Genomic DNA, 11,157 nt, shown 5'->3' on the forward strand with positions numbered 1-11,157 from the left:
AAAAAAAAAAAAAGAAAAAAAAAAAGAGTATTTCCCTCTTTCCAATAAAGTTGTATTGCAGCTATCAGTATTTCTCTCTTTTACTATATTTAGGATTAAAATAATAGTTATAAATTCAACGATTTAAATCAAACTGATGAAATTCTTACTATATTTAGGATTAAAATAATAGTTATAAATTCAACGATTTAAATCAAACTGATGAAATCCGCACGGTCTACAAATGCTAGCACGCCTAATTCCTGGGTAACCCTCTAGTATGTTCAACCCTCTCCCACTTGTCCTTTTCCCTATATATATATATATATATATTTTTTTTTTCAGTGTATAATCAACAAACCATTTTTATATGTGGCTGTTTTGGAATCCATATTTTCAATCCTCATGCACCACTTATAATTTGACATCAAGTAGGTGAATATCCCCAATTAAATTTGCACTTGCATGAACCCACCATATCTTGCATCATGTCTCGATGATGATCCCAATTGCTTTTGCATTCTCCACCATGTCCATCCCTTATATCAGACACGTTTCCCTACCACTAGTGTTGGTTCATTGGGACTTACTGCCCAAGTGGCACAAGCCCATCCTCTTGGCTGTGGATTTATTTCTAACAAGTGGTATCGAAGCGAGATTTGATAGATTATCACGTGGAGATTTTAGACTGAGCAGTGCACAAGAAGAGTAGAAGTTAGGGGTGTCAATTCTGAGCCCGTACCGGTAGGCCCGACCGACCCCGACATGTTTATGACCCGACTTGGACCGGCCCGTTTAATAAACGAGCCCAACATGTTTATTAAACAAGCTTTCACGGTGCAAGTAGCTAGCCCGTCGGTCGCCCGACCAAACCGATACATTTTTATGCTCAGCTTGAACCGACTCGTTGTAGCCCGACCTAGCCCGACCCCTTTAATACTACATAAAATTCTTATTTTACCACTATTAGTAAGAAACAAATTAAGCTTTCTTACCCTTTGCTTTGTAATAGGTTTTGATTTAATTAAGTTTTATTTTGTAAGTTATAAAGATCATAATCTCTTCTTTTTCTTTGTAAGAACAACCATAATCTCATATTATTTTTCCTTTCTATTAAAGATTTGATTCACATATTTCTTTGCATTCAAACAACTTAAGAAAAGAATTTTAGGGTATGCACGATTTGTTATAACATTATTGGTTGCAGTTTAACTCCCATTATTGAAGGATCTTAGCTTCATTTGTGTTAAATATCAAATTTATTTTGGTCGCATGCAATATCAATTATATCAACAGTGTTGCCATTAGTATTTCATAAGCACTTAACGCTTTCGTCAGATCTTTTGTACTATGGTGTGCAACTCTGCATCATGGTTGACCCACTGAACTGACTGAAGCATATCAACATTGCTATAGTTACGAATGCGACCAGAAGTTCATCTTATTAGGTCACTTAGCTGAGGTGGGGGGTTGACTCATGGTTGTCTCAGCTTTGCTTGGTTTACTAACAGCATTTATGTGGGGCCTGCAAGGTTTAAAGGGTTTCTGATCCTGATATTTTTCCAGAACAAGGATAGCTGATTAGGATCTGATGGTATCTATCCTTAGTTGTAGAATTCATCTTTCATGCACTGAAACTTTTGTTTCGGTTGTTTAGTAAAACAGTCAAGCCATGAAACTCACTGGATTAATTATTTGTCCATTTAAGTTTATTTTGGCTGAAATATTTTATGCATAGTGACATAATGTTTTTCCTTTACCTCGAGCTAAGTTTAAGAATGATTTTTTAGTAATTAAAATATTATATATATATATATATATATATATAAAACATGGATTTGGCTTAGTTTATTTTTGGCTGCTATTTCCCCCCCTTCTTCTGACAACGGGTATCCAAGCCTTTGACTTGACTAGTCCTGTGGGTTCATATTGACACTACAACCACATGGACCGGGTCATTCTGTAATTGAATGATAACCATTCAACTTTCATTGAAAGCAGTGAAGAGCACTAAACACCCCCATGTGAGTGGCCCCAAAGAGGTAAGAGGAGTCGAACTCGAAACCACACGCTTTCCATGTTGGTTTTCATTGTTTTTGAAATGAGGTACTCTGCATGACTGAATGTATTCCAGCACCAAATTGTTGGGCCAAGTTCTCAATCATTAGTAGGAGCTATTTGACACGGTTTATGTTGGTTCACTTTAGTCCCCAGTCCTTTCACTGTTTCTCTGTTCCCTAATTCCAAAAACCTTAACCTCCAATTGGTCTGAAACGGTTAAAATTATCATTTTAATAGTGAGTTCCATTAATTTCTTTTTCCTGAATTTGTTTCTTATGGATCTATCTGATAGTAAATGTAATACTGTTGTGTTTCTTCCATACAATTAGTTTTTATGTGGTCCCTAGTTGTCAAGGCGTCAACTTGGCGTCCAAGCGATTTATATGAGGTCTGGGCAATTGTCGCCTTAGTGCAAGGTGTTGGTTTGATACTTATTTATGCCAAATGTTTAAGATATTATTTATAAACACCCCAAATGAATCTAATAAAAATAGTTAAAATTATTTATTCCAAAAGGATAACAGCCTACTCTCTAGTTCAAGAACAAAAATTGAATTTACAATTGTAGGGGCGATTTTCAACCTTCAAATGCTTATGTTTTCCTCAAATCTAAAAAATTCATTGAATTTATTATGATCAAGGATTAAAGTATCGGTATCGGTCGTCGTATCGATCAGCCAAAATTAAGATACATATCGGAGGGTATCGTATCGTATCGAAGATACGCTAAAGATACACACATAAATGGATAGGAAACACTTTTTTATACACATTTGTATAAAAAAATAGTTAAAAAAAGTTATATATAACATGTATTATGCATAAACAGTAAATTGAGAGTATCGCACTAAGAATCCAAGGTTTGTAATTGTCCCATAAATGTAAAATCCTTGTTCACAACCTTGGTATCCACTTTAGTTAGAGAGAAAAATGGTTGGCAGCAACTTTGGAACAAAAACACCTCAAAAAATTATGTTTTTCTAAAAAATTACCCATTTTGGCCATTTTATGACCGTATCGGTACGTATCGGTGTGTATCGGTCGATACATACCGATACGTATCGATACATACCGATACGTACCAATACATATCGATACATACCGAAACGTACATTTCACTTCAATTTTGAATTTTTCATAGAGTATCGGTACGTATCGGTGATGTATCGATGCGTATCGATATGTATCGTAGGATACGTATCGATACATAAGGGTTTTAAAATTTTCATGATACGTATCAGTATGTATCATGCCGATGCCTATCGATACGGATACGTATCGGCCGATACGTCACAATACGCACCTATACTTAAAACCATGATTATGATAGAACATCACTAAAAACCAAAAGAGTGATAAAATAGTCTTTTGTTTTGATGTCTAAAAATTTATTTCCATTCAGGGAGATTTTAAATTACATTCACACACACACACCAAATAAAGTTTTGACCGGAATATAACTCCTTCAATAAAAAGCAGTTTTAAGTAATCTTAGATTTGTTAGAAAACTGGTTTTGTAATGTGCCTAATATATATTCTCATGTAAAAACAAAATCATTTGACTAGTCAAACTTATTAGAAGGACAACAACATTTCTGTAAATGTTGATTTTTGATGTCTTGATATGGCTTAATTTTGATTTTTGGTGATATAAAATATTTCTACTGAAAAAAAAAATGATGATATAAGGTATATGTAGCATACTAAATAATGTCACAAAATAAGGGAAATAAAAAAATAATACTTGGACACCTTGGTTGCCTTAAGCAATGCCATCCCTCCACCAGCCTTGGGGCACCTTGAAAACTATGATGTGATATGAGCTCTTATATTTAATTATTTAAATTATTCCTTTATAGTATCTATATGTGTATTATATTAAGCCATTTCATTTATGTAATTGACCATATTTAAAACCAACCAAGATTACTGTGTACATATTGCCCTGTGTTTATTTAACTTGATTAATCTTCTTAGTATCAGGAAATTGATTAACTTGACTGTATTGTGTGAGCAGGGAAGCTAAAAGAGATGGGGAACTCCTTTTTAGGGCTATTTGGGATGGGCATCGACAACTTCAAAGCTGTTAAAGATCCAAACACCGGATCCTATTCCATCTCATTCCAACGTTAGGACTCTTCTGGGAAAGAAAATTGCAGAGTCAACTTGTAAATGAAACTGGGCATGAGTTCTCCAGAAAACCGCTATTTTTTGTGATGCTTCTTGATTAATCATGTTGCCAGAACCTGCCATGGAAGCCAGGTTGTTGGCGGCTAGGAAGAAAGATGCAGTTAGACCCACCCAGTGTTTATAGATATGCAAATTCCTCACAGGAAGCTTACTTGTTTTCTTTTACTTGGGGACAAGAAAACTTTGATGGTCAAATATTTAGGCTGTGTTTGGTATGCATACTTGGAATGCATTCTAGGTTGAGAACGCATTTTGAGTGACGAAAATAGTGTTTTGGTATGCATTCACATTCTCCAGTCCTGAAACGCTTCCAAGAATGAGCAGCATCCTGGAATGTGCTTTAAACCCATTCTATGTTCACATTCAATAACGAGGCCTTAGGTTCGCACAGGCGAGACCGTGATTTCCCATCTACCATTCTCCTGATCATTGGCTTCCTTCAGAAAATGCATGAATTGCAGATGGTTGATATACATTACAAGGAATATGATCCCTGCTGCTCCTCTCCAACCAACTCATTGCCTGCCCATGAATAAGAAAATGCTGGAAAGGAATGCAAACATTCTAAATAAAAAATAAACATTAATAAACCCCCAATATGTACAGGTTAAAAGTCACGCGGCCTCTGCATCCAGTGTGGGGCCTGAGGGAGTGCACGTGGGCAACAGTGTCTGGGCGCAGGGACTACATGATTAGGGATCGGTTTTTTTCTCCCCTAAACAATATTTTTATTTTTAATTTATTTTGCATTCTGAAAATAAGAATACACAGTCAGAATGAGAATGCATACCAAATAGGATTTGGCTCTTCTCTTGAGCGCCTATTGCCTAGGTTGGTCCATAGTTACTTGAGCGAGCGCATGTGTCCAGACGAAGATTCAACGCTTTGAAAATAGGCATGGCGAAGGAGGCACGAAAAGCAAGGCATCAAGAACCATTGGATCTTTGCCTTGATACATGGTGCTTGTCTAAATAGCTATGGGCAAGACCTGGGCAATGGGCGCTCAGGAGAGGAGCTGGATCCTACCAAACATGAGTCCGGATCAGGTAATCATACGAGAATATTCTCGTACGGTGTTTGATCCAAACTTGGACTTCATTTAATCTCTTTTTTTTTTTTTTTTTTTAATGGAGTCTAAGTGTAGATCAAACACCGAATAAAAATGATTCTCGTACGAGGACTTGATCCACATCCACCAAACATACCTTAAAGGTCACAACGGATGCAGTTTGGATCCATATTTGGATGTGTTATTGTGTTCGTCTGAATTAGGGTATTTGTGGATAGACCCATTAACAATTCGGTGTTTGGCCCTCTAAGATATTATTAATAAATAACACGTCCAAGATGGTCTTTGAACGCCATTATATGAAAACTTTAAAATCAAAGTCATATCAGAGGAATCGGTAAAGAACATATGAGAAAAAGAAGCTTGGAAGGCAACGTAACTTTCACACCAAGATACAGAAAAGAAAATGATCGCTTTGCCCTTGATGAAAGGTGAAAATCCTGTCTCTACTGATGTTTTTACGTGTTCTCACTACCCTCCACCCCAGCACGGGGGTCACATTGCTTTTAGGGACTTCTCTCTCAAAACATATACAAGTATTATTTTGTGACTGTCATCTATATGGCAAACTAAAATGCAGGAATTTAAGTAAACTTACAAAATTGGTTGGATCTATAAGGTTTTTGAGTCAAAAACTTTGAAATCCGTGATAAATCCGAGATCTGAGGAGACATTTGCCCACTACTATCAATTCCATTTGTTAGGGTGAGGACGAAATGCTCCTGCTACCCAGGCTCTCAACCATGGTTTTAGGTATCAGTTTTAGATCTGCTGTATTGACCATATCGTATTGGCATCAGTTGTGATTGAGATCAGGTATCATATCGGTATCAGAGGTAAAATCATAAAAAAAAAAACTTAATTTTATGAAAAATAAGGATAATATTGATCGATCCAGATTGATACAGTCGATCCTTAATCGGTATCATATCGATATCAACCTTCAGCCAAGGTTGATATCGATACCGATAACTAAATCCTTGCTCGCAGCCAAAGAAATGAAATCTTCAAGGGTAGTGGATAGAAGAAATTTTTTTCCGAAGGATGAAGTGGGAAATTCTGATTGAGTACGACCAATCTAGATCAAATTGAATTTCAAGTGGAAATTATTTTTTTTGGTTGCAAGTGGAATTAGTTTTTAGAGACCAAAAAAACCCAACATAGTATAACCTATTTTTATAGTATTTGATAATTATATATGGGAAATTTATTTTTTATTTTTAAATCCAAAGGATTTGTTTGCAAAGTCAAGTAGAATTTAATTAGCAGATTTAGAATGTGTTGGAGTAAGTTACACAATCATTTCACTATTACTAATAATTATAAAAAAAATTATTTTAGTTTTGTGTTGACATCATTTTTCCTTCCAATAATATGTAGCTAGAAGCCAATCCTCCTGCTTGGGCTATTTTGAAAAGTTCTGAACGGTTTAAGGTTTTCCTTATAGATAGATGGGAGAAAAAATAAGAGGGGGGTGGGGGGTTTGGCTTTCCTTCACCCATGGTTCATCATGAGCATTAATAGGGTTAGATGGTCATTAAAAAAAACAAAAAGGGTTGATTTTTGTATGATAATAGAGATCATCATAAATGAAGGAGGGATATCCGGGACCTTCGACTAGTAAAGAGAGGTGGTCAACTACTTGGCACAGAGTGTAGTAGAAATAATGGTGAAAGAATACTTTCACTTGATGCCTGGGAAGTTTCAAGTAGAGTACTCCCATTCTGCATCTATCCCCACCCTCTTGTATCACCCTACTTTGTAACAAAAAAAAGCTATCCCCATCCTCTTGTATCACCCTATTTTGTAACAAAAAAATAAAAAATAAAAAACACTACCGTAGGGGGAGGGAGCAATAATGGCAGTTAGATCTTAGGGTTTTCCTTTTCAATAGTAAAGGAATATTTTTTCCCGTAAAGAAAAAAAAGAATTAATAATAGCAACAGAAGAGTTTCTATATTTGAAGGGAAAGGGATTCATGCATGATTATATGTATAAATATGCATCATGCACGGCCGTACATATAATGAAGACCTGAATCATAAATTTTTGTGACTAGAAATCATGAACCTTAATTTTTTTGTTCCCCTGATAGGCTGATACTATATTTTCAAATTCTGCCAAACCTAATCTGCCATTCTTTTCCAATATTAAGGTTAGTTCTCTTATCTCAATTAATAAATGGTTTGGATACATTGTACTGCTGGGACGTTCGGAAAATGATCTAGAAATGCTGCCAAAACCAAACCTAAGTTGTTTAGTTTTGTGGTTACTGTGGTCCAAGCATTTGTTTTTAAACCAAACCAGACATCAATTCATGGTCCACCCAGTTTGATTGGATGGTCCACCTGGTTTTAAGACCATGAGTCCAATCGATTGCAACCATTGCAACTAATTCAAGGAGATTCCCCAGTGATCGTTCATGGGACAGGAGTTTCAGGAGATCCCCCTATAGGTCAACTCTTTGGTGGGCCATGCTTGGTCTGGACTTGGGCTTTCATTATTGCTTAAAACTAAGCTTTTGAACCATTTATTCTAAGGCCCTTCTCTTGCCTCAATCAAGGTTGGAAGGGGTTTGACAACGAAAGACTACTTTCATAAGGCCAAAATCTTGGATTAAACTTTAAATTGGAATAACGTTTTGGGCCTGGGCTAAGAGAAAACTTTTAAAGATACGTTGGGATTACAAATAAGTGCAACAATATTATAGCCACTATATAAAATGGGCTGTTTTTTCCTTTCAGCCCAAATTCACCTTCTTGTGAAAAAAAAAAAAAAAAAAAAAAAAAAAAAGAGAATAAAAGGGAAGAGAGTGAAATTTTTCATACCTAACAAAGAAATATTTGTAATCATTACGCCAATGATATCAGTATTTGGCCATGGACTTCAATCCCTCTTGTACCGACTACAAATCAATTTTTACATAGGTCTAAATTATGTATTAAGCTCAATAACAGCTTTATTCTTTTGCTTAAGCACTTAGCTGTAGATGCGGTAATTGGAAAAACCTTGATTAGTGACTTAAATGTTATGTTGAACTTTACTTAGCTATTATTATTATTATTATTTTGGTTTTTTTTCATCAAAGATTAAAAATAAAAAATAAAAATGTTGTTATAAACTTATGGCAAAAAGTCTTGCGCATCACCCCCGCAATTAATGCATTATATCAAAAGACTAGTACTTCTAGTTGTGATGTAAATAACATAATTATTTTCTAATGTATTTTTTTTTTCTTTTCCTTATAAATAAATAAATAGAAAAAAAAAAAAAAAAAAAAAAACAAAACAAAACAAAAAAGATCTTGCCTCTGACCATACATGGTTTAGAATTTGAACACAAGACTTCAATGACAACAAAAACCCCATCCAAATGTGATCCAGCTCCTCTTCAATTATCAAATCGCCCAAGTAGTGCCAATGTCAGGTTAGCCTAACCATTGGATGGCTCATTGGGTGACCCAAAAATTGGAGGAGATCTTTTTTCATCCAAAAGACAGTCAACCCCTCTCCCCTCCCTCTATTTTTTTTTTTGATAGATAGGGAAGGAAGAAGATGAAATAAACAAATTAAATAATTATGATGCATATGGGAGTTGAACCTAGAACCTCATACTTGCAAAGTAAAATCCAACCAACAAACTGTAACTTCATATTTTATAAGGATTAAATCCTCTACAGTCGGGGCTGGCTGGAGAGGGCAAGAGAAGGACCAGCAAGACATAAACACAGGAGAGAGAATGAAAAACCTTATTTCTCTCTCTTGCTGATCCCAGTCCACTTTCTCCGTCGAGGATCTGAATCCATTTTATGAATTGTCCATGATGCGTGGAATTTTCTATGCATCTACCCCTTCACCTAAATTTTGTTGAAATAAAAAAAAAATTATAAGGAGAAAGAACCCTGCCTGTCTAATGTTCCCTCCCTCCACGCAGCTGTCTGGCCATAGGAGGAGCAGACAGGCAAAGTTCCTTTACCCAAAAAAATATTAAGAATTGGAATACAACATACGTACCAGAAAGAACACAGGTGAAAATGCCAAAGATTTTCGGAAGAAGACCCATATATACTGAATTATTCACTTTTTTCTGGAATGAAAAGAAGTAAATACTAATAAATATTAGTTTTTTTTTTTTTCTGGGTAAATAATAAACATATTAGTCAAGTAATTAAGAAATTGACTGAAAATTAGCATTATTATATGAATTTAATAACTAAGATTGTAAGAATTGGAATAGAAATCCTGGGAGAGAGAGAGAGAGAGAGAGAGAGCAAGCAATTCTCACGATGTCATATAACCCACACGATCCAAAATAAATCACAATAAAGGGCAGAAGAAAGCCAGTCGCATCACATACTGCGGATTTTGGGAAGAACTGAAATTCACATTATTATTCTAATGGCACTTCACTTATAACATTACATATATCTGGATGAGGATATCTTCCAAGCTGATCCTAACTGTCAAGGTAGACACTAAATCTACAACTTTGACAATCTTAATAGGAGTAATGCATCACCTGGGTCAGCCTCAGTAACCTGCCCAATAGTTATACAACAAATGAATTACATTTTATTCAGATGATCAGACTCACTTAACATAATCTGAATCCCCAACAGATCATTCGAATCTCAACTCAGTTATGCAGATGAAAACGAATTACTTGGACTAGCCAAGGTCATATGATCCTCAGTATCCAGCTTGAACAGCATCTTCTTTCGCTTTCTCCACTGGGATTTGCATCTCAGAAGCCAACATGGCAGCATGTTGCTCTAAGTACTCTCTGCTATTCATCTCTGTTAGTCTGCAGTTCCTTCAAACATGTTAGGGACAGACATAACAAGAAAATAACCACATCAACATCTCCCACCAAGTTATAATTAACTTGGTGTTATTCATGATTGAGGACCCTGGCTTATATGGTATACTTACAAGTGCATGAAAATTGACTGCAATTTAAATTTTGTGACTGTAACAATCCCACTCACTGAAAAATCAATTAGATAATGGGTTTTGAACACTCGGAGCATTTTACATGCCTGGTACTTCAAAAAATAGCAAAGAGTATTAGATGTATAAGCTCTCTTTGTTTTGCCGTAAAATATTTAAATTTGTTTCCAAAAATTGTGTTCATAAAATCTTGATAATCATTCCCAGTCTATAATACAAATGTTATTGTGGAAAATAACAAGTCCATATATTCAACCACCTTACAATTTTTTATATTTAATATATGATTAGTTCATATTTTTCAATATTCTATGACAACGTATATGGAGGCATTTGAAGGGAAAAAAATAATAATAATAAAGAACCAACTCTGGTGGTCAGAGGGACAGTAGGCCTTTGTTATGGCAAGGAAGTTAGAAGACTTTGCAATTCAAAAGCTCCTTAAGACAACGACCAAGTTTTATCCTCGGTAGCTAGTATAATTAAAAAAAAAAGAAAAAAAAAAAACTGATATAGCAACATACCTACTTATGGTCCGATCTTTTGCAAATCCCAACTCATTGTCTACACATATGTCAATATCATCATGTTTCCTTGATCTTGAAGAGGTTCTAGGTGCCATGTGTTGGGCATCAGAGACGGTTACAATTCTTTCTAACAGTTCCGTGGGAGTTCCCTCTGCTGTACATAGTAGTCTAGCCTTGTTTTCATACATAACCTATAGCCAACCAAACAGAAAAGAGAGAAGTTACATTAAAATTGGCTTTTTCATAACGAACGAAACTCTGCTTGGAATTCATGAAGCATGAAGGCAAAGCAAACAAATAAAAATCCTCAAAGTTGAGATTGGGGTGCGGTAAGCTAAGACCTTGACGAGCAGAGGAAGCTGTAATTAAGGGGAGACAATAA

At 35.5% G+C, this 11,157-nt stretch overlaps 1 protein-coding gene across 1 annotated transcript in view; it reads right to left on the minus strand.

Annotated features, from left to right (window-relative positions):
* Positions 1 to 9,661: 9,661 nt before the first annotated feature.
* Positions 9,662 to 11,157, minus strand: part of LOC122057379 (AFG1-like ATPase) — a 19,972-nt gene continuing 18,476 nt past the window's right edge. The window contains exons 13-14 of the mRNA XM_042619452.1: positions 10,773 to 10,966; positions 9,662 to 10,102 (exon numbers count right to left, since the gene is read on the minus strand). Of these exons, the coding sequence (XP_042475386.1) occupies positions 9,988 to 10,102; positions 10,773 to 10,966 (309 nt within the window). The 3' untranslated portion in view covers positions 9,662 to 9,987. The remainder of the gene's footprint in view (positions 10,103 to 10,772; positions 10,967 to 11,157) is intronic.

This window comes from Macadamia integrifolia, chromosome 12 (genome assembly GCF_013358625.1).
Source record: "Macadamia integrifolia cultivar HAES 741 chromosome 12, SCU_Mint_v3, whole genome shotgun sequence".
NCBI classification, from domain to species: Eukaryota; Viridiplantae; Streptophyta; class Magnoliopsida; order Proteales; family Proteaceae; genus Macadamia; species Macadamia integrifolia.